Below are 25,565 nucleotides of genomic sequence, written 5' to 3'. Positions count from 1 at the left end.
TACTTAAATTTCAGCTTGCATGTTCAAGAAAGTGAAATGATTTAGAAAGACTGAAGACAAAAGCAGCTGTGGCCTATGATTGTTTCTTATAAGCAGAGAAACTAACAGTTACTGTTGGAAAAAATGATGATGTAAATGAAAATGTAATTATATGTGCAAATTTGCTGTACTAAACCAGTCTTATAAACAACTTAGCTCACTGCCTGAAACATCTCTAAAACAACAACTTGAATAAATGTCACTGTGAGTTCAGTTTTTGTTCACATTTTTCTGCAATTATGTTAAACGGGCTACCCAACTGATGCTGTGCTGCAGAATCAACTATGAGCAGTTGTTGAGAAAGCAGGCTAAAGCAAGATGACCTCAACCGTGAGCGAACAGGGTGTGAATGGAAGACATCTTTCTACAATCCCCCGGAGTTTGAGCAGACAGTGATGAGCTTGAGCTCGCGGCTGTGATAAAACGCTTCGGACTGGAATGAGTGACAGCGGCTTGGAGAGGCTGTCTTTACCTATGTACACACAGTGTCAGGCTGAGAGCCTGAAACTGTCTGTCAAAATCCAACCTGCTGACTGAGCAATGTGAGCTGGAGTGGATCAATACACCCTAATCTTATTTAAAAGACAGAAATCTTGAGGGAAGAATTGCATTAGTTTAAGCATGCAGAGACTTGTGTCATATACCTGCCATATTGGAATCATAGAGGCAAGAAAGCATCTTTGAATTCTATTGACAAATTTACAAACACAAAGTATGTTCTTGTTCTTCATATAATAATGTTAATTAAATAATAGAATATTTATTAAATAGCATTTATTAGTGAATTTAACAGATCTGGAAAACAAAAATTGAAAACATAACCACCAGCGTCGTAGTCGAGACCAACTCACTCGAGTCCGAGTGAAGACCGAGACCATAGAGGGTAGAGTCTTATTTTTGTTTCTTCTTATTTTGGTTCAAACTAATGACGAATACTGATGAAGAAATTGAGATCGGTTTCATACCCTTACATACCTGGGTAGTCGAGTGACGTATGATGCCGATTGTACAACCGAAGTGAAATTGAGATTGGCAATGGGAATGGTGCTTATGCTGAAGATATGGAAGAACAAATCAGTAAGCACTCTCACCAAACTAAGTTTGATTAAATCCCTAGTTTGGCCAGTTAATTGCAACATACGTTGCAAATCGTGGGCATTAAAAAAGGAGGAGGAAAGGCACATCCAGGCTTTTGAGAACAAGCGCATTAGAAAATTGTTTCTGAATTCCATGGACAAAACTGATGACAAATGAGTATACAAATTGGCTATAAGAACTACTGAATCCCCCAAGTTATGCTATTTTGGTCGTGTAATGAGACAACCTGGCGATACCATTGAAGGCAGCATCATGACAGGTTTAGTGGAAGGTTTTGGAAGTCCCAGAATATGCTGGTTGCATAATATCACGACATGTTTCATGCCGTACGAGACAGAAGACTCTGGTCATTACATTCTCATCCATGCAGCCAACCGCCGCCAAGCAAAGAAGGCGAAATGAAATGACATGATTCAATATTTAGAAGAATTCTACAAAGTCACAGTAGAACATTTACTTCATTTTCGTGAAGAAAGCCCATGTAAGATGCACAATATCCCAGGACATGCTGCCATTTATCAGAAAATGATGAGGTACTTCTTAACTGATCATTTATTCATTATCATCTACAAAATAAAACATACAGTAATACAAATGATTTTAATCTTTTGATAATCCTATTTATAATGGTGACCAACACTAAAATAATGCAATAAACATTAAATAAATTAAAGAAAACACATTAATGTACATTACTGATAACAAAAATAAGAAGAAACAAAATTATTTATAAACCATGTAATCATATGTGATGTGTAAGGCAGGGACTTCTGGGAACATTTACTTTTTTTTTTTTTTACTGTAAATAATGTGGTAATTCATAGTTTTACTTGCAAAAAAAACTGTTTTACTGTAAAATTTCATATAATATGCTGTTAAGCCATTCACAGTTTTTCTCCGTGTATGGCAAGGAAACTTACAATTAACAAATTAACATGGTTTTAGTGTAGCATGGTATTTTTCTGTACAAATTACAAACATTTTTACAGTGTATGGCTTGTCATTTGTGCTGAAAAATTGCATTTTGTCTGAAAGGACCTTAACATAATAAATAGATTTTTTTTCTTTATTCTTTAAAAATGCATCCAAATTTTATATATATAAAAAAATAAATAAATAGAGAATGATATGTTGTAAAATGACAAAGAATGACAAAGTGCTTCCCAAACCTATCCAAATGTGGTGTAGCAAAACAAAACGATTTAATATTCAACCTTTAACAAAAGCAAACCCCTTTAAATTCTTACTCGGCACAGATATATAGCTTATCACCCCACATAGGCTAAATGCTGTGTGTTCTGCATATCTTATGGGGATGTTTGAAAAACCTTCAAAGCCTCTAAAATCTGTGGGTAGCTTAGTCTGTTCACTGACCGTCTGACGTACATTTTGCACCAAAAAAAAAAAAAATACCACAACAGACCCAGTTCCAATCTGATCGGCATGTTATATTTGACTAGGGAGTTTAGAATAAAAGCCTCCTTTATATCCAACGCATTCTCACCCCAAGGCGTCACCTTTGACCATGCTTCAATATTTGACGTTTTAGGCGCCCTTTAGCGTCACTTACATGACGCGATCCTAATGCGTCCTCTAACTGACGCTAAAGGAAAGCGTCTGTTAGAGGACGCGGTTAGGTTTAGGTGTGGGGTGGGGGTAGGGTACACGCGATCCTAGGGCGTCATTTAACTGACGCTAAAGGGCGCCTAAAGCGTCAGATATTGAAGCATGTCCAAATGCTTCCCAAGGCGTCAGTTAGGTGACGCCTTGGGAGTGAGAATGGGCTGTTATATCATTCACAGCTGCAGTATTTGAGCAAACAGCAGCTCATATTTGAGATACACACTGTAACATACATGGACACTAACTGTAAATAGAAGCAATAAGAATAGACTGTTTTAACGCCACTGTTGTCTCGATGAACAATACATACTGTAGGCCCTACTGCATCTGCCAAATGGAGTCTGACTAGTCTGACTAAAACATTTAGAGCCAAAAAAAAGCAGTTATGTCATTCTCTGGTTAGTAAGTGATGGATGGAGTAAAGTGATCTGCCAGAAGAAACAACAAATAAGTTAGACCACAAAAAGAAATCAGGCTTCACTGGGCAAAAGCTTTTAGGATCAGTGCAGAATCTCAGGGGTTTTATACTGAAAATGCAACTTGAAAGTACTGATTTTAAGGTCATTTTATTTATTGTAACATATGGGGTCATAAACGTCATAAACCAGATTATAATTTGATAAAATTGCTTAAAATCGCCATTCGTTTTGTCCAGCTTAATATAGTAATAAACTATTTCAAAATTTCATAAAAAGTTATATATTTCATTCACATCATGAACAATAACAAAAAAGAGCCTTCTTAGACAGTTAATGTATCAACTAATGTATAATATGCATTTTTGACTCCTATACAAATTCATCAGGATCAAAATCTGATAATGGGATTGAGCTTGGGGTATTTTTAGTTTGGTGTCCAGGCAAGCCTAACCACTTCTTTGATTGTCTTTAATATCCCATAGTGTGTGTTATATTTAGCATATAATCATCTTTCTGAAGTAGCTAATGCGTCTAACTAACCTATTAAATGTAATTTTTCTAACTTTAATAGCTTTGTTTGTGTTGTTGGCTCCAGAGTACTTTATATGGCAGCATGTGCAATGCATGATAATTGGTTCAGCAACCCGCTAGTGTCTAACGGTTAAAATGCATGTTTACAGTTAAAGTGAAAGAAACTTCGAAAAATCATGTAAGCCTCGCTGAATATATGCAATAGAGTGCTCTAAATTTGGTTCTTATTTCTACAAAAATGGGGCATCAACAAGCACTCATTTAAATAATATTTTAGTATCATGTTAAATTATCATATTTGCAGACTTGTATATAAAAAATAAAATAAAAACTTACAACAACACCTAAAATAACAATGCCTTCCCTACATTGACTTATGGGAAAGCATATGCCATTTTATCACAAATCACAGTATGTACCGGGTCAAACCTGATTTCTTGCTCCTAGATGCAGCTTTTTCTGATCCTTGAACATTTCAATTAACCAATCAGATTTGAAGGACATGTTTACAGTAGGGTTAAAAGCTTAGATTGTTTTTATCAGTGTTATTCATCATTTCATTTTGATTTTAGGGATAAGTTATGGGTTAGGTTTAGGGTTTTAGGATTACATTTTTGGACAAGAATGGTTGTTCCAGGATCAAAAAAAAATGTTGGAATGTGTCTAACTCGGCTAAATCAGAACATGCATGAACTGAAACAGCAAGTAGAGTGTGATTAAATGTAACAAACAAACAAAAAAAAAGCATTTGGACTGTATTATATTACAATATTGCTGTATATCACACGCAATATCACTCAGCCATTTTGTTAGAAATATTCTTGTGCAGATCTGAGTCATGTTAAAATGAGCACATAATATTTGTCCCTATAATTGAATGAGATGTCTGAGGAGGGGGGGTCTGGTGAAGAAAGTGACATTTTGGAACAGGAAAATCACGTAGAGGAGAAAGACTTAATGAGGAAGAGACTTTCCGCCCTCCCTAGAGGATATGACCTTTCCTCCTCCCCTACAATGGGCCCTTCAAATTTATTAGGCCCCTGTTGATATGTGGGCTGTGGAGACACAATGTCTGGCCACCCAGACGGCATACCGTCATTTGACACACAGGACGTTTAGGACACATAAAAAAACAAAACGTTCATTCAAGTCAATGTGTGGAATTAACAAGCGTTTTTCTTTAGGAGCTGCATGGGGAATTCATTGTTACAGAAATTTGGTTGAGATTAAAGAGCGTGCTTTCAGTCAAACCCAAATTAAAATGTATATTGTTATTGCAGATTCATTCTGGGATGAATCTCACAAAAACATGTACAAGTCATATTTTACCTCAAAATTAAAAATTCAAAAATTAAAATTGAAGGACTACCAATGGATTAATTGGCTTGAAATAATCTCTTAATACAAAGAATAATAATTAAAAAATAATAATAATGATGGTAATGCTCCTGGAGAAAGCTATATGTGAGCTTTGTCATTCATCTCAGTAGTTGTTCTGTAATTAACTTACTCCATATCTCCTTGATCAATGTTTTGTCTTTGGAAATTCTGCCCATTTCTGAATGTGATTTATTTCCATCAGCCATTACTATCTCAAAAACGACTGCTTCAATCGTCTGAGAGCCACAATTAAATAAGACATAAGCAGTAAACATCTTTGTTACTGAAGTTCCTGGCCATATTTTTAATGACCGCACAATTAGCATGTCCATCTGCTTGGTTTGTGCCTCAAATGAACACTGGATCTTTAAGCTCATTCATAAAGTGCTTAGTCTGTTCGCTTGCATGTAATTGAGGCCATTATCGCATAGAAATCCATGCATTACTCTGGTTGTGAGACTATCACAGACACCAAAGGTCACCGTTAGATAGTTTGCTTACTGTCATGAAAGGTAAAAAAAAATGTAGTGATGAGAATATCATGATGGTTTCTTCTAGCTATGGTACAAAGAACCTTCCTACATTAGTTGTGCAAAGGTTAAAATAAATGTTAGCTAACATGAAAAGTAAAATCTGTGGTCTGCAGAAGAGATATGCCCTCCAACTGGCACCTGTATTTCAGAAGTAAAAAATGATCAGCAGAAAACTTGACATGTCTGATGAAAATGCATCTTTTTTTCTAAATACAGGTTATTGATCTGATTTTGAACTATTCATCCGTGCATGGTTCATTTTAAAAGAAAATGGTTCTGTAATGGTTCTTTTAATCAAAATGTCTTGATTTTCCAGTGAAATAACAGACCAATCATTTAAACTCACCTATTTCTTACAACAGACTGCTAGCTCTCACCTGGCCAATCTGCCTCCATCCAATCAACAACCAAATAATAGTCCTCGCCCAACATTTTTTAACCCAACTTTAACCCTTAAACGCATACCTTGGGTTTTTAGTGACACGGACGTCATTTACAAATCTCCTCCTCATTCACTTTTTAGTTAGACATCATCCCTAGGATTCCTCAATCAATTCATTATAAACAATATAACAAGAAAAAAATTATATAAAAGAAAGCCTGTTTTCCCATTTATTTATTTGTAAAAAAGTTTATAGGTAAGTATTTTTTTTTTCGTACAACAATAATTGAATATTTGGTGACTGAATAAGTGCAATTCAGCTTTGTTGCACAAAGTGGCAATGTCTGATTCACAATGATGAAGTGATGTTTCATTCATACCGCAGACAGAAAACAAAAGAATAGGATGCATCATCAGCAAAACTTATTAGTTTACAGTTTACTGCAGAGCAAGTACTGAATACAATCAAATATTAGTGTCACTTTCACTTGAGGGTAGATTTGGTGAAGAAACTGTCAGCGATCAAAATGATTTTGAAAATTATATTTTTAGCAGATAGATAGATGGATGGATGGATGGATGGATGGATGGATGGATGGATGGATGGATGGATGGATGGATGGATGGATGGATGGATGGATGGATGGATGGATGGATGGATGGATGGATGGATGGATGGATGGATAGATAGATAGATAGATAGATAGATAGATAGATAGATAGATAGATAGATAGATAGATAGATAGATAGATAGATAGATAGATAGATAGATAGATAGAGTCTATCTTTCGTCATCGTTGTTAAGGCAACATAATATCAATGCACAAACTATCAGCTTGCCCATCAAAACCCACAGATGGGATGAGATCTTGAAAACTATTTCCCACCAAAACCTCTACAGACAGGTCTTGCATTCATGTGTTTGCTTATGTAACAATGTAATCTACTATGTTTGTGCTTTAAGCTGAATGACCTTTAGTGAAACCTCAAAGGGTAATTTGGAGGCCTGTAGGTCAGTGCTGTTTCCAGGCGTGGGTGGGACCAGAAGAGTCCACCATCAGCAGAAGAGAGAGCAATGTTAATGAGAAAAATGCAAATGGGAAGCTGGGAATAGTCCACTTGGCTTCCTTACTGAAGGATCAAGAGGAGTGGAGAGGAAAACTGCCTTGAGGTTACGGCGAAAAGAGGATGTGGTGAGAAAGATGGGAGGGCTTGGCAGGTGAAGAAGCTCAGAAGCGAGAGTGATGAAACACTGTAGGAGGTCTGGATTCGCAGCAGATGTCTAGTCTGTTACATCCCACCTGACTTTTTCATCTTATAGAAGAAGGATGTGTATATATATATATATATATATATATTTTATTCAGTTTAATACAATTATAATAATAATTTTGTAGACAAACTTTAAGTTGGGTCAAACAGAAAGTTTGAAAAAGTTTAAAATGTGCTAGCATGGTTTAACATGATTTACCATGTTTCTAGTATGGTTTACCACATTGCCAGATTAGTTAGAAAGAAAGATTATTTAGAAAAAAGAAAGATTAGTAAGAGAGAAAGAAAGATTAGTTAGAAAGAAAGAAAGAAAGAAAGAAAGAAAGAAAGAAAGAAAGAAAGAAAGAAAGAAAGAAAGAAAGAAAGAAAGAAAGAAAGAAAGAAAGAAAGAAAGAAAGATGAATCAGTAAGAAGTGACGTTTCATTCATAGTTACCGCAGGCAGAAAACGTCTCTCGGGTTACGACTGTAACCCTTGTTTCCTGAGAAGAGAACGAGACACTGTGTCGACTACGACACTTTGGGGAACGCCCTTAGCGTAACACATCTGAAGTATGAATGAAACGAATCCAATCCTTATTAGTGCTGCATTATGACGTAAGGTGACGGCATACACGGAAGCTACAAATGGACGCCGGCACAAAGTTAGCTTCTGCGATGAAGCAAGACGCTCCCGGGCAGGGGAAGGCCATAGAGATAGCCTGAATGATCCAGTTACTGATGGTCTGTTTGGATGCGGGAAGCCCTTCTTGGGCAACCCGAAGCACACCAGAAACTGAACTGACTTCCGCCATGAACAGAGCAAATTAAGTCTTTCGTGATCCGGCATCACGTGAGGTGGAGGATGAAAGCCTGCAGAACCATAGGCCGTGCCACATCAGATGGCACTTTATGCACATAGCATGGCCTGGGATGCAAGATAGCCTTAATGTTACCTGGAGCAAACTTCAGGCACTCATGAGATATAGAGAGTGCCTGAAGGTCTCCTACTCTCCTCAGAGAAGTAATGGCTAATAAAAAAAGCTTCCTTGAGGGAAGGTTCTTGGCCTCAGCCAATTCCAGAGTTTTGAAGTTAAGTCAAGTCACGTTTATTTAGCGCTTTTTCCAATTTAGGTCGTATCAAAGCAGCTTCACAGTGATAACATAAATAATCAATAATATTGTTGAATATTAAATGTGCCCAACTAAGCAAGCCAAACCCCAAGGCAACAGTGGCAAAGAACCAAAACTCCATCAGGTGACAGAATGGAGAAAAAAACCTAGGGAGAAACCAGGCTCAGTCGGGGGCCAGTTCTCCTCTGGCCAACAAAGGAACAGTGTGTGATTCGGGCACCATTACAAGTCAAATTGGATCGGACTATTAAGAGTTTTTGTCAATTTCCATCTGTTTGGAAGACGAAGTAATCACGCCGGTATTTGACGAGTTGGCGTGCATTCGTTCGTTGAAAACTGATGTGTCCCGAAACCATTTTATTGTAGACTCGTAATCTACGCGCTGCTTCAGCAAACGGCAGATTCGAGCCAGTAGATTCTGAATTGCAATGCAGACCTTTAATCTACCCGCTGCCTTGGGCAAAAGCGAGATCCCAGCCACAGAATCTTTATTGCGGAGTAGACCCGTAATCTATGCGCTGCCTCGGCAAACGCGAGATCCGAGCCACTAGATTCTATATTGCAATTACTTAGGACAATTCTTATGGGACAAACAACACCAAATACCTTTAACATTAGAAGTGCCAGAATTCCATAACTTCTAGAACTGACACAAGCGGTCATTGAGCATTAGATTGCAAACTCTATATCTTTAATGATAAATACCCAATTGAGAGATTAATGCATTTTTTTGTGTTAGGATATCTTGTAAAAACAAAATAATACCAAACTGTACATTTAAATAATTTGATCATACATTTATAAATAATAATATCATTAGTAGGCTAGCCCGTAAATAATTATCGCATATTCACAACAGATAGGCTATATATTCCATATCCATTCAACATAACTCAGAACAAGATAATAACAACTAAAAGTATCTTATTTAGATATTCTTTTGATTGTGATAGAGACAATGTAACGGTTTATGAATTCGCTGTCTCCTTTCTCGTCTTGTTGTGTGTGTGTGTGTGTGGTTGCTGATCATTGCCACTGATCAGCACACCTGCTGCTTCTGATCAACACGCCAGCTGCAGCTGATCAGCGAACCCTTTTTAGTGTCACTGTTGTCGCCTAGTCTTTGTCAGACCTTTGTGGATGTTTCCTGCGTGTTTGTTCTCTGTCTGAATCCGTTTTCCGTGTGTCATCCAGCCGTGTTCAGCACTCCTGGTTCTACACGCGTCCCTGGGCAGCCAAGGGCTTCATACCGGATATTTGCACACCTTAACTCTCCCAGCATCTGACCAGCTCTCAATAAACATATCTGTCATTTTGCAATGGAATCTTCTGATCGTTTTCTAACAGACAAAGGTCAACCGCGGGAAATGTAACAAAAGAATACCACAAAATTCAGTGTGGTCAATATGACTGTCTATGGCCGAAATAGATGCATATGTTAAAGGGATAGTTCACTTGGAAATTAATTTTTGATACGTTTTAGCTTACCTCAAGGGCATCCAAGTTTTAGGTGTCTTTGTTTCCACAGCATTTTCAATTTTGACATTTTTTGGTCAAACCGTTGTTGTCTGTCAGTCCTATAATGCAGTTTTAGGGGGTTCACCTCAAAGAGCATCCACAGAGAAGTCAAAATTAAACATGATTTAATGACTCGTGAATGTAAGTACACACTGATAGCCTAAGACACGAAACGAGCGGTTTGTGTGAGAAAACAAACAGTATTTATATTGTTTTTACGGAGATTTCGGAAGTTTTACCTTTCACTAAACATATTTAGATAAATCGAAATCGTCTTCCAATGCGATTTCCCGTATATTTAAATATGTTTAATGAAAGGTAAAACATCCGAAATCTCTGTGTAAACAATGCGTGACGTAGACACGTGAGAGATCACTTCCGGCGTAACGTCTGGAGACGGTTCAGGGGTGCATTTCCCGAAAGCATCGTTAGCCAACTATGGTCGCAAGTTCCGTCGTTACCAATAGAGTTCAATGGAAATTGCGATCAACTTGCGACCATAGTTGGCTAACGATGCTTTCGGGAAACGCACCCCAGTTCGGTTCAGTTGGACATCTGATTCAGATCAGTTCGACGGCTGTTAACAAGAGGTAAAAACTATATAAATACTGTTCGTTTTCTCACACAAACCGCTCGTTTCGTGTCTTAGGCAATCAGTGTGTACTTACATTCACGAGTCATTAAATCATGTTTAATTTTGACTTCTCTGTGCATGCTCTTTGAGGTGGACCCCCTAAAACTGCATTATATGACTGACAGACAACACCGGTTTGACCGAAAAATGTCAAAATTGAAAATACTGTGGAAACAAAGACACCTACATCTTGGATGCCCTTGAGGTAAGCTAAAACATATCAAAAATTAATTTCAAAGTGAACTATCCCTTTAATTAGTTTGTTTTGCCTTATGTGTAATTTATATTAAAAACATTTTAAATGAAAATACTGACACTTTTAGGAAAAGTCCAACGAATTTTCATCCTAGGGCGTCATATACTGATGCTTTTGCCAATGCGTATACATCCAACGCAGATGGCACCATTTAGCGTCAATATAACACGCTTCGGTTATGGGTAGGTTTAGGTCTGCGGGAAGGGTTAGGGTTAGACCACTAGGAGGCGCCTTCTGGCCCATATATATCTGCGTCTCATATTGACGCTAAAGGGTGCCATGTGCGTTGGATGTATACGCATTGTCAAAAGCGTCAGTATATGACGCCTTGGGTTGAGACCGGGCTGGAAAAGTCAGGTACCAGCAGGATTTTATTTATTTTAGTTGCAGATATAAAATTCAAAATGGTCAAAATGACCGTCATGGCCGTTCTAGTGTTGACGATCAAAAAATATGTTAGAAGACTAGAAGTTGTGATTTTTAACTCTTTTTGATTTGTTCATTGATTCATTTAGTTTCATAATTACACTATACCCTAAGCTACTAAGCACTAAATGTAGCTTACTCAACATTGTTTACAGATGAGTGGAACTAAACAAAAAGGATTCATTCAGAGAATAACAATTACTCCTTCATGACACAAGCACACTAGAAGACATTTTACTCACATGTAGCGGAGATGAGGGTTCTGTGCAAATGCACGTGCCTGGATTGTCCGTAAATTGCAGTTCATTATTGTCCTGAAAAACAGAGAGAGAGACTACTATATGAAAATGCACAGTTCCTCTCAAACATATGTGAATGATAGGTGTCATTGGCTGGCCACAAATGGTAAATGGACTGCATCAATCCAACAATGATGAGTGCAAATTATTTTTCCCAAGGTAAGACCACCAACTTCATCCAGTAATTTTGACTGAGGGCCCTGTTGTTGGTCATTTGCACCTGGCATTGCAAGTCGATCATTCAAACCTGAGAAAGCCAACAGTTCATTAGAGCCTTGCAGCTTGATATACATCGTTTATGATGATAAACTGCAGAAGCAATCTCAGTTTGCCATCTTTCCCATCTCTTCTGAGAGTGTCATTAGAATAATGGTATCATCAGGGTCCCCAATTTCATAGCGCTGAGCCGCAGCGGCAGCTGGAAGGAATTGTGCATCCTAAAGACTCTGTGCACAGTCTGGGTGGCATTAATTGGTAATGACTGCATCCTTTTCATTAAAGGAATTTAATGCAAAAAGTGATTACACTCACAACACCCTTATCCGGTGAACAGTAATCAGTACAGAATTAGTTTTATTATGATGATGGCTCTATAGTAAACTATTTCAAGGAATACAATTATCCATCTCTATTATGAGAAAGATATAAGGAGGATGTTGGCTGGATTTATTTTTCTTCTTAACCATTCAGCTCTTAAAAACCTAAAAACAATGGTCCTTCACATGACATCCATGAACTTGTGGGGGTGGGATTACGAGTGTAGGCAGATATTTCATTTCGGCACGGCTGCAATGGTTCTTCTGCGTGCGCTAGTGAAATCCCTATACGAGCAGGTCAGTGGTCCCTACCAATGCTTGAACTAGAAAATTTTGGCTGAATTTTTACAAATGTTTAAAAAGCCTGGCACTTCAAATGTTGTTTAGGCCTTATGCACTTTAAACAATTTAAGATCATTACATCAATAAAGGGACAGTTCAACTGGAAATACAATTCTGTCATCACTTGTTTCAAACCTGCATGACTTCTTCCTTCCACGGAACACAAAAGAGATATTTTGAAGGTCAGATTTGTGTTCTGCATAAGAATGGGCAAACGGGTCTGAAACAAGTAAATGGATGGATGGATGGATGGGAATTGGGATGGATGGATAAAATCAGATTTTAACATAAGCAGGTTAAAAGACGGCCTGCATCGATTCGTTACTGAATCCCATACCACACCAAGGAAAGTGGTCCTCACAACTGGAGAAAGCACACTCTTCTCTGCATTCAGTCTCAACCCCACCTTTTGAATGCGAGAACGACATTTCAATGCTGAACCGCCATCTGCTCCGACTCTGCTAGTCCTTCCAGTTTTTTTGTGATTGTTGCGGCCAAAAATCCTTGATCACGCGGCCCGTTTTCTTTAAAAATGCGATGGATTATGCGGGATATTTATGCAATTTTATGCGATGAAATTGCGGGAACTTGCAAAAATTGCGGGAATTTGCAAAAATTGCGGGAATTTGCAAAAATTGCGGGAACTTGCAAAAACTGCGGATTGATGAAAAAGAGGAAAAAAAGTGATTCCCCAACACCCTGTTCTCACTAGGCTACTAGCTTAATGTAAAGAGTCATTTCTTATTACTTTCTTTCATAAGCAAGCATACTACATCACAGAAAGAATATTTAATTTCTCATCTTGTTTTATTTCAGACTGTAACGAGTGTAAATAAGGTGTGGCCCCTTTAAGAGCTGCGCGCTCCCTGTTGAACTGTGTGCGCTTCGAACACCCCATGTGTGCGGGTAAATTCTGTTTGATGCTACTTCTTTTATCTTATGTTGTTTATTAAGTAACGATGTGATGGTAGAACGTGTGACAGACAGTTATACGAGTTCGATTTGTGAGATGTCAATCGCCTCCGTGAGTCTGTCTGGCCTCTGCAATAACTTCAGCTGTGAGCTATCCCGTCGCGTAATTAGCCTTTCGCCGAGCCCCGCCCCCCTTAGTTACTGCTGCTACCTCCGTCAAACAAATGGTCAAACACGGGCAGCGCGACAGATTGCCATGACGGCAAAGGGTATTCCCGTGCGTGTCAGTGACCTTTTTTGGAGCAATACCTCCGCGATATCAAGCAAGATCGAAGCAAAAAGGGTTACGGTATGCGGTGGAGGGATTTATTCCAAATATAAAATTAAGAAATGAATGAGACACGACTACTATTGATGCTAATGCTTACCAGTCTCAAGAAAAATCTGAAAAACCCCATGACCATGCTAAGTTACCTCAAATGCAACCAGCACAGCCTTGAAGATTTTATAAACTGGTTCAGTGGCTAATTGTTTGGAGTTCGAAATATATAACTTGCGCTGCATATTTATTCATTTTGCCTCCGATACAGGAGTACACGTTCGCTTTAACAAGCAGGTTGTTCATTACCACAGCAACCGATTGCGTGTCATGCTCATGCTGAATGCGATTTTCGTGTTTAAAAAGTAACTAACGTTATGCATAAGAGACGGAAAGAGGCAGAGAACCATACATTATTTAAGGTTATTTATATTCGTTACGATATTGATATATGAACTGATTTTGTCATGTAAGCTTCATGCTTTCCCCGTTGCGAACGTCCTCTAAACTGTAGTCTACGGTGCTGCACTGCTAACTTAGCTGACTGCTGCTCATTTTCCCAGATAATATCATGGTATGTTAACAACAACCCTTTAGAAAATGTACAGTAAGTCCTTTGTGGATCCTCTTGATCTGCTTTCTCCGTGCTTCTTTGACTAATCTCAGTCGCACGCACGCTGCACGCCAAGATGAGTTAACCACGTCCACACTGTTTAATACATCTTAGGCACCGCTCGCGTTGTGTTTTGGGCTTTGGAAAGGGAAAAAACACAACTTCTCCAGACAATCTCTCGGGGTATCATGTGTCCGATTTACAAACGCCGTGGGCGCACCGCTTACTGTTTGACGGAACAGCTCACACAGTAACGGTTGCTATGATGTGTGATTGGACAATGGCCATTTTGTGGGAGGGGCCGGCGAAAGGTCAATTGCGTCACTTCATAAAGTTCCCATGGAAACAGGGGGAAATGGCAGCTCTTGTGGGAAGCAAACGCAACATTTTTCAACTTTCTGCTAAGATACATGTGACTTTTTTGCAACGAAAATGCGAGGATTATGAAATCATGCAAACCCCGCACATTTTGCACAGAAATCGGCAATTTATGTGGCGAAAGTGCGGCATATTTGAAAAAATGCGGCCCCCGCAAATGTGGCTGATTTTGCATTGAATTCAGCGATCGCATAATCGCTTTTTTCTGGAGGGACTGTAGTTCAGAATCCAAATTCCTTGCAGTCTAAGTGCCGCCAGAGCTGCATCTACACATTTTGTGAAATGGTTTTACAGCTTTCTTCACTAGAGACTTTACTTCTTGTTCCATTACCAGAGCCTGCTCGGGATGTACTAACGTCAATAGAACCCCATTGAATCTAGTGGATGAGAACCAAACTGGATTCTGTAACCTTTTTTTATATAATCTGCAGGACCCACCGATATATGTTTGACAGAAGCTGAGGCACAGAATTTAACGCCGGTCATTCCGGATGTGCTTTTATGCCTTGTGATGTCACCTGCCCGTGATGTCCTGTCTCGCTATTGGACTAGTTGGTGTTTCAGACGCAATCACACATTCTGCACAATCACACATTCTGAGGCATTCTCAAAGTGTCATTGACACAGCGTGGGTTCCCTTGAAAAGGGAACTAAACATTAAAGACATCTTCCCAAAACATGTCTCAGATGACTCAAATCGTGGAGTGTGCACCAGACTTTAGTGTAAAATGCATGTAACCTCTATGGGATTTGTTTTTGAATACTCACAGTCTCTGGAGTCCTGTGTACAGTTCCATGTCAACATCCTTAAGAATCTGCAATCCAGTCCAATTTTCTATGTGTCTACAAACGAAAGAGAGAAAATATTGAAAACAGCACCATTATCACCAATTTATTCAACCAAGATATATGTGTTTTTCCACTTGATGGCTGGGGCAGGAACCCAACGGAAGGTCCCTTGAGTTTTGAAAAATGTATCACAGTTCAGCGAGCGCACTTGAAACATTCCTCTCGAAGGCATTTGTGTGTTGGTAACGCAGATTGCCTAAGGGTGTGATTACTTGCAAACCGCACTGTGAAATAATTAGCAAAACAATTTGTTTTACCCTAGACTGTAAGGTCAAATGAATATAACATGGGAAACACAAAGATAACTATGCAGAATTACCAGAGACACAAGTAAACTTATATATGGGGGAGCTTGGATTGAAACATCAGTAATAAAACTCACAATAAGCACAATCTAATCCTCTCTTATCCCAAAATAATTTACACACAAAGTGTGGGGTCTATAGATTTTTTTAAAATATTCTTATTCAGCAAGGACTCATTGAATTGCTCAAAAAAAAAAAAATAAATAAATAAAGTGGATAAATGATATTTTGCTGCACAAACAAATCATGTCACTTGTCACATGTCACTAAAATTGAGCTTTAACCACTGGAGTCACATGGATTTTTATATTTATAATGGGGGCTTGAAACTGGTAGTTGCATAGCTGTCACTGGAGGTACAGAAAGCTCGCAGGTTTCAATAAAAATATATATATATTTGTGTTCTAAAGGTGAATGAAAGTCTAATGCACAAAGCATGATATGAGGGTGAGTCAATATTGACAATATTTATTTGTGGGTGAACTAACCCTTTAATTCATAGATATGTTTAAACTTATCATAACTGTAATGCCAACTAAACTTATTTATTTATATATTTTTAAAGAGGCAAAAATTTTAAAAGTTTAGACTAAACAATTTCTGAATAAATCCCCCCCAAAAAAACAACAAAACCTTTATTGTCCACCAGGGGAAAAAAATATGTCTGATTTCTTGGCAAAGTAATAGAACCTAATAGAAAAGTAATAGAACTTGTGTGCTGAATTTTAATACTTAGGTTTAGGTTTGTTCAAAGTAAGTATTAGCAAAAGTAAATGTGTTTTCGTGCACAACCATGATAATGATCATAAATGGGCACATTATAAACACCCAGCAATACAGGAAAATCATGTTTACATGGAATTTTATAATGTCAGGTTTTTCTCTGCCAATCCAGATATCAAAACATGACATGAACAACACTTTGAATAAATAAACAATGATAAAAAAAGATATTTACATGATAAATTAATTTGCATTCAAAATTAAATCTACCTTTTCTGAATAAATACTAAAATCAAAGGTGTTACACAATTATCCCTCGCCTCCCCTACCATGTCACTGAAACACCATTATCAGTGTCAGAATCTGCTTGAAAACATGCTTGCATTTAAATTCAGCTACTGCCAGGGCATGCAGGACTGCCTTTATTTCCTATTCCGCAAGCTTTTTATCTGCCAGCTAAACCAAACACAATCTGGATAGAAGTGAAAGATGTTCCAAGCAGGAGAAATTACGGATGTGCCTCTGACAGAACACAGCCACAGACAAAAGCAAACAGGAATACACCCTTCTAGATTCACACACACCCTGACCCAGTCCAGCACAGTCCATCAGGTAGATTTAATGTTTCTGTTTACAGCATTGGAGAGAGTGACACTTAACAAATGAGTCGCACTGCAGTTAATGTAATACAGCAGAGGCCCTGCTACTTTACTGCCCATTGGTTTTATACTGTGTCTTGAGGTCACTCATTTCCACAAAGAGCTTTGATCGACGCTATCCAATTGAGAATCACAGTTCCCTTTCGAGGGAACTCGCGATGCGTCGATGACGCTTTGGGAACGCCCCTGCGTGATTGCGTCTGAAGCACGTAATTCAACTAGTCCAACGGTGAGAGTCAGCGCCACGGGCAGGTGACGTCACAACCAGGAAAGGATAAGTCAAGTAAGGACAGAGGCAGCGTGTAGATTATGGGTCTGCATGTCTACAATAATTAAGTGGCTTTATTTCACGTTTTCCGACGCAAAGTGTAGATAATGGTCCGCAATGTATAATATGCGCAGGGAACTGAGCAGACAGGAATTTCCCTTTCGCTCGTTCTCTTTTTATTGTGTGCAAACTAATTTACTATTATTTATTGTTTGAGACTGTCTATATTAATAAACTGTATTCAGCCTTTCAACAAGACCGTTTGTACTTGTCTTGTTGATATTTGGCTGCATTTAAAGGGGGGGGGGGTTGATTGCGATATCACTTTTTTAATTTTAAATAGTGTGTAATGTTGCTGTTGGTGTATGAACAGTAGGGGTGTAACGGTACACAAAAATCACGGTTCGGTACGTACCTCGGTTTTAAAGTCACGGTTCGGTACGTTTTCGATACAGCAAAAAGAAAGAAATGCCAGAGAAATTTCCTATTTGTTTAAAGGAAAAATATTTTTAAATAAGTGTGAGTTTTCCTAGATCTTGAAACTTTCAGGTTTATAAATGGGGGTCATCTTTGAAGGATGAACAAATAATGTTTTGGTCATCACATTAAAAATAACATTTATATATTTATTTAGATAATGTTTGAATTTTAAAGTGCTGGAAAAAGATGTGTGAAGTACTTGAAAGCATTTCACCATTCCGGCCAAACTGGTTCCAGTTAGTGTTACTATAAATCCATGGTGAATGTTGCTGGTCTGTGGTCGTAAAGTATTACTAGTTCATTTACGGCACAATGTTTCTCCTGGTTTCCATGACAGCGCTGTTTGATCTAATAGAGATCTACGGTTAATAATGGAGAAATGTGAATGCATCTCACTAGATCTCGCAGCGATGTTATTAACTCAGTGGCGAATTCAAATGTTTTCTTCACTGGATCTCTTAGCGCTGTGTGTTAACAGTGTCGCTTGATCGAGATCAGCTCGCGCTGCACAGATGTTGCTGGTCCGAACTGATAAACGATCCGTGAAGCACATAACGAGTAGCGCAGTTTCGTTCTGCTTTCATTACGCTTGCCATTTGATGTTGCGCAACGTTGTGTTGGCTGCGTCAGCACGAATTTTGCCGGCAGGAAAAATGGTCCAAACAACCGTTCGGTTTGTATGCGTACCGAACCGGAAGCTTCGAACCGAAACGGTTCAATACGAATACATGTAACGTTAAACCCCTAATGAACAGTATCTGCAAAGTTGCAGCACTGAAAGTTCAATGTAAGCAGAGATATCATCTTTTAAAAATCAGGAAGTTTAATGCCTACAAAAACGACTCGATTGGGACTACAGCTGGGTTTTAGACGTCACTAACCCGTACATTTACGCCAACCCTCCCTCCGGAATATGCACAAAAGGGCATGGCCATATTTCTGCGGCTCGTCGAGTGTGTTATGTGTTATGGGCTTCCCACGAACGCTGTACTTCGTCAACAATGAATACAATTTCCTGAAAATGACCATCGTAATTTAGCTCTCTGTGCTGCGCATTTTACGCAAGACAGCTTCCAGAATCTCCACGAGTTCAACACCGGATTCAACAAGAAACTGTTACTAAAACATGAAGCAATTCCAACTTTAAACCCAGAGGCAGCAGTTGTTGGGCCACAACCTGTAAGTAGGCTAAGACTTCATCATTTTAAATGTATTTGCATGTATAATTTCAGACGTAGCCTTGTGTTTTAGTTTTATCAAATGCAAGCGCTGGCTTTATAGCCACTAGGCTACTAGTTATGCTATTTTGTGTCTACGACAAACGCGTACAAACATTATGGACCTGAATTTTGTATAAGTAACTTAGGCCTTCTAATGTTGTAAATGTATTTTTTCATGTATATATACTTTATGTTATTTTCGATTTGATCAAGAACGTAAACCAATGCCAACGCTGTTTGTGTTTATAACGTTAGTAGCCAGTCAGTTCAATGCTATTGTGTAAAACAAACGTGTATAAAGTTAAAAAAATATAGGCAAATTACCATTCAGAAACGTTTAGTAAGAGCTGTGTGTGGTGAGGTTCTGCTTGACTCTCTTCATCGCCGCTTTCTGGGTTTGATTCTGGCTCATACTGATACTGCAGTATCGACACCATTATTTACATTGGACCGGAGCACATGCACGTTTCGACCGTAAAGGTAATGGGTGTTAAGTATCCGGGCAACGTGAGCAACAGTTTAGCCAATCATAACAAACCGGCCCAAACTAACCAATCTGAGCCCACTGCCTCTTTCTGAGGGAGTGGTTTCATAGACTCAGGAAGTCAACCAGTCAATCAAAGGACAAAGGAGAAAGAGTCTGACCATAAAGGTGAAATTTATGAAAAATAAGATTTTTTAAAGATTTTTTATATTCCAGCCCATAAACACAATCATGCAAAGAAAAAAAAAACAGTAAACCACTACACCCCTTTTTATCCATGCAGTCCTAATGGAATCCAGAGGAAACATATGCAGCGACGGATTTTTTTTTTAACAAAAGATGAACAAATACAGTAAAAAAAATTTAGGCTTTTGCTTTAGTTAATTAACATAACAAATGAAACCTTATTGTGTTACCATATATACATATATATATGTTTAAACACATTGATCCCTTTTAGTTGACTAATTTATAAATAATATATTAATCAGTTAGACTAACTAGACTAATATCTAATATCCATCTGTAGATCTAAAAAAACTTCTTTTGCTTTCCCCATGAAAAGAGACACCAGTGATTTTGCCAAGAGATCTCTCGAATTTATTTATAATATTTATAAGACATAGGAGGAAAAGAAACAGAGGTCTTCATTCTGCATCGTTATCATCTCTTCCTGCTTTTCGGACAAAAGGGACTCAGTTTAAATACTTCTGACCAAGAAAAAACTGCATCACCATAGTAACACATGCATTACCACAAGAACATGTGGTTCCCATTAACAATGTAATGTATATCCAACTATACACTGCATAAACTTTCAGTCTCAATCCAACATGCATTCACTCATACAGTTTAACTTATCCCAAAGTCTCCTAAAGTCTCTCTCTCTCCCACATCTTCAAACAAAAATAAAAATAATAATAAAAATAATAAAAACAATAATAGTACTAAAAAACAACAATAAATGAAGAGATTTTGAGTCTTCACATCATACAAAAAACATTCTGTTCGTTAATCAGACCTCGCTTGCTGGATGCATAGAAAGCTATAACTGAGTCTGGATGGCATTGCTGTGATCCAGATGCATTGGATCAGCCGTGTTTATACAGATGCACACCCTAAACCATGTGAATCACTCAAATATCAGTCAAAGGCTCTGTGCCCATTTCATTTCAGCTTGAAATGAAAAGCCTCTCTCAGGCTGTGTGGCAAGTTCATGGCTGTTTTCTTCATAATTTCCTCTCTCTCCATTGTTCTCAACACTCAGGCATGATTAATGACTTTGTTCAAATGATCTACAGCACAAGTATGTAGAGCTTAATGGAAGAACATTTAATAAAGCAGATTGTCTCAGGTGTGCTCTAAAGGCATTGATCGACACCTTCCTTTTCTTCTAAGAGCCAGGCTTTGAGTAAAGAATCCTGAAAAGCTAAAAACCAAGGACCCTATTTTAACGATCTAAGCACATGGTCTAAAGCTCACGGCACAAGTGCACTTAGGACCTTTCCGGAACCACTTCTGCTAGTTTAACAACGGGAAAAATGGTTGGTGCACCCGGTGCATAGTCTAAAAGCAACATGACATCATGACTTTTGCGTAAACATACACGTCACTTTCGAGTCAAGTGGCGTGTTATATCTACGCATTTTGAGCTATCCATGTGTATATGCGTGTATGTCTACGCGGATGTCTATTATCGTCCGCGTCATTCCGCGTGTCTGTACACGGCGTCAAATGCCCAAGCGAAACGAAGCAAAATGTAGATCTACATCTGGGGAGCTATCTTTTTTTTTCTAGGATGATGAGGGAACAGTCATAAATGCCATTAACCCCAGTGACGGTTAGGTTTAGGGACTGGGTTGAGGTAAGTCATATATTTATATATACAGTAATAACGTTAAGTCAACGGCGTTCATAAACACGCTGAAAAGCGATTATGCGTGTTGATAGCACGCCAAAAATGGAAATACGAATTGGCGTGTCATACACACGCTACTTCATGAGATCAGTCTGTCTAAAAGGGTTGTCCCTATCCTCTTAATGAGTGTAATTTCCCATTCCCTTTAAAAGCCAGTTGAGCTCACGCCATGATGGATTTGCTATTTACATGACGGAATTTGCAAGCAGAAAGACTGAACGCTTCTCCAGAGAGGAAACGGATCTGCTAGCGCACGAGGTTAAAGCGCGCAAGCAGAACATCAATGGGACAAGCTGGATTCCACCATATCTTTATGAACACAATAATAATATTCTACATTGTAATCTTTTTTTTATGCTGCTGCCCATGTGTGTGTAATAAGCAGAGTGTATGCGAGTTGTGCACCTGCCTATAGGCACATATTACTAATGCTCTAATTTCTATTTAATAGAAATTTCAGTTAACAACTCAAAATAACAACGCACAAACAATGCGCCTGAACACACCTCGATTTCAGACCAACACGCCCATGGGCGAACAAATGCATTTGCTATTTGCACAACGTGGTGCGAGACGTGAAAATGATAACTGCGTCGGGCTGAAACCCCAGACAGCAAACTGACATTGAATCAACGTGGAAACGACGTCTCTCATGACATCGAAACAACGTTGATCTGGCATTGTTTTGCTCATCGAAATTAACGTTGAACCAACGTCAGATGCGGCGTTCTTCAAAGCTAAATGAAAATCGAAAATTGGTTTGCTTTCATAACGTTGAAACAACGTTGATTTCAAGTTGATTTTCCGTTAGTTTTGAAAGAATGACGCGTCTGACGTTGGTTCAACGTTAATTCGATGAGCAAAACAATGTCAGATCAACGTTGTTTCGATGTCATGTTTCCACGTTGATTCAATGTCAGTTTGCTATCTAGGACTACATTAGCAAAAAACACTTGTGTTGCTAGTGCCGCATTGCGCCAGCTGTATGATAGGGCCCCTAGACCACTGAGGAGTATGATTATGAACTCAACCAATTAAATGATTTCGTAATAGCAATTAGAGCAACCACATCTACAAAACTCTTCAGCATGACTGCTTGAGTCAGCAAACATAGTTTTACTCTTCACCTATTCTTTACTACTGTTCCTTCTACACCCACAAAACATCTGAATAAATGCAACTATTCAGAGACAGGTGTACAACATGCCTGATTTCTAATGTATCTAGTCGATGAAATTACAGCTGGCCTCCATCTGTTGCTGATTTCAGGATTTACACGTCTGATGTATAAATACAATATGCCTCACCTTTACCGCTAACAAGCTATAAATCATTCGTAGGTGCCTGCTGCTGATTTGCATGTTAAATGGTAGAAATAGGTGGCATTATGTGAGGTTAGCACTTCTAAGGTTTGTTAGCATGTGTTACATTGCAGTTAGAGTATAAGGCTTTAATTACAAGCAGTTGCATTTATGGGTTAAACTTTATTTTAATGTGTCTTGAGTAATAATAATTAACTGCATGCACTATAGGGTAGGGATTTGGTTTTGATTCAGAGTTAGTTGCATCTAAAATTTACTGTTATAGTCCGTGCATGTAAGCATGTGCTACAAGAACAGTGTAAAATTAAGTGATACCATTTATATTTTCTGAAGAAATGAGTGTTGTTTGCCTGTGCTAGGGTTTTGAAGGTGGTTGCCAGACCACTGCTATGTTGTTCCTGAGCTTCCTGACTGGTCAGCATGTTGCTAGGGTGTTCTGGATACTTGCCATGCTATTGTACACTCCTAAAAAAATAAAGGTTTTTGGCATCAATGGTTCTGGAGGTTAGGCTTAAGGTGGAAATGTCTGGCTTGATTCCAGCAGTGATGTCTGCAAGAACACAGAGTACTGTACAATTCCATTTGACCACTTTATTAATCCATTGAAACAGGTAAAACAGAGCAGATGAGCAAGGAGGTACATGCGGTTTCTAGAACAGAAACACAAACACTTCAATCAAGATAAATCTTATTTAACTTACACAATAGAAACAAATGAATAGAAACTTACATGAACAAACATCAAGCAGTTCCAACATTGTGCATCAATGCAGGATTTTATAAATCAGGAGTCATTGGCGCGTGGTTGCAGGGATTGGTTAATTAACAGAGGGATCGTACAAATCAATAAGCAGCTAATTGAAGAGAAACTAGGACTGAGCAAATGAAATTGGGCATCTTAGTAAGGCTAACAAGGAAAAGAATTGTAAACAATGATACAAATATCATTTTCCATGGTTCCAAAGGTTCCATGGAACCTTTCCATTCCACATGCATTCTTTAGGCTATTAAAATGTTCTTTAATGGTTCTTTACCCCGAGCCAAGTTCTGGCTTGTTCACATCTCACAGCGCACTTGTCTCGGCGTTTGTGGTCCGACTGCTCGAGACTGTTTTCCAAAGATGGCTCCTGCCTGTATTCGCGAAGTGGACTGTCTTTATAAAATATCTTCTTATTAAACGGTCTGTACACTTACACAGTTCTCAATGCTTCGTTTTGCATGCAATGACCCTGATTATGCTACCGTGTTAGTGTCGGACTATTTTGAGCCTTGTTAGTGGTATTAACTAGCGATTTTTATTTTCATTACTCTATGCCCCATATACTTGCATCATAAGCTAAACAGTTTTTTAAAGATAAAACTCTTTACATTCGATAATCATGAAAACATATCTCAGAATGGTTGACTATGTATGTACCAATGTGTAATTAGACCAAAGGTTCATTTTTGCACCGGAGTTGGTAGGGTTCATAGATACTGTATATTAACTTTCACTGCTAAAAGTGCACAGGACAGATGTAGCTGTAGAAAAGGTAGATAAATTATAAATCTATGTGGGTATCCTTCTTGGAGACAAGATGAACTATCAGCATGTATTTATATTGTAACATTTTAACTCTATCAAATTCAAAATGTCAAATTTATAGTTGAAATGGCAAAGAATAAATTATATATATCTTTATAATAACAAATCAAGGCCATTTTCTCTAACACTGCCCTCTCAAAAGATGTGACAGGCTGCTGGTGGTGAAGTGGACAAGACACATGCCTTTGGTGTGAGATACCCGGGTTCGAATCCACTGTGAGACACCCTGAGCAAGACACTTAACCCCTAGTTGCTCCAGAGGCATATGCAACCTCTGACATAGCAATTGTAAGTCGCTTTGGATAAAAGCGTCAGCTAAATGTACAATACAGATATTTATCTAGACCAACAACTTTTTGACATGACCTGAAAATTACTTTATTGTTAAACTATCGACCTCAGCTTGGGAATAACTGACCTGAATGCCCTGGCAGGAACGTTAAGATGAGATGAGATGGAAGACATATGAAACACCACGTTCACATTTTCCTCACATGGCTGTAGACGTAGGATCCAAAGCTAAATCAATGAGTATAAAAGCCCTATGATTACAACAACCATCATTTGAACTGCCACAATATTCAGAAATTATCATTCATTATGAGATTTTTAAACAAATAATATCATTTTTGTACGTCTGGCAACACTGGTGTATCTTTTCCAGTGCCGATCAACTTTATCCAACAAGTAACGTGGTGCGAAGAAACGCTAATCGCTGCACTCTAAAAAATGCTGGGTTGTTTGAACTCAATTTTGGGTAAAATATGGACAAACCCAGCCATATTTTACCCAAAATTGGGTTAAAACAACCCAGCATTTTTTAGAGTGTGGGTTAAAATCAGAGAAGGATCTGTCTGCTTCCTGTATGACAGTAAACACGCCCACTATTAGCTACGTAGGCTCCTGGCCACGCCCACTAAACCCGCTAGATGAAACTTTTCTCTCATACCTAATCCCTGTCCCAAATGGAACCCTATGACGATCTTCCTCCAACGCGGGCTTGCGAGCTTGGCAAAACATCAAGGGCATATATTGGCACAAAGGGAGTGCTCATGAGCACCGTTCTGAAACCTAAAATGACAAATATAGGACACCCTTCAGTCTTGTGGATTTAACAGTGACACGCACA

General features: G+C 38.5%; 1 protein-coding gene across 2 annotated transcripts in view; it reads right to left on the bottom strand.

Annotated features, from left to right (window-relative positions):
• Positions 1-25,565, bottom strand: part of ntrk3b (neurotrophic tyrosine kinase, receptor, type 3b) — a 139,891-nt gene that overhangs the window by 99,625 nt on the left and 14,701 nt on the right. For both annotated transcript variants that reach the window (XM_089129893.1, XM_039658949.2), the window contains exons 2-3: positions 15,392-15,466; positions 11,467-11,538 (exon numbers count right to left, since the gene is read on the bottom strand). In XM_089129893.1, the coding sequence (XP_088986019.1) occupies positions 11,467-11,538; positions 15,392-15,466 (147 nt within the window). The remainder of the gene's footprint in view (positions 1-11,466; positions 11,539-15,391; positions 15,467-25,565) is intronic.

Source organism: Pimephales promelas, chromosome 1 (genome assembly GCF_988280905.1).
Source record: "Pimephales promelas chromosome 1, fPimPro1.hap1.1, whole genome shotgun sequence".
NCBI lineage: Eukaryota > Metazoa > Chordata > Actinopteri > Cypriniformes > Leuciscidae > Pimephales > Pimephales promelas.
This window is presented reverse-complemented; position numbering and strand designations above follow the sequence as displayed.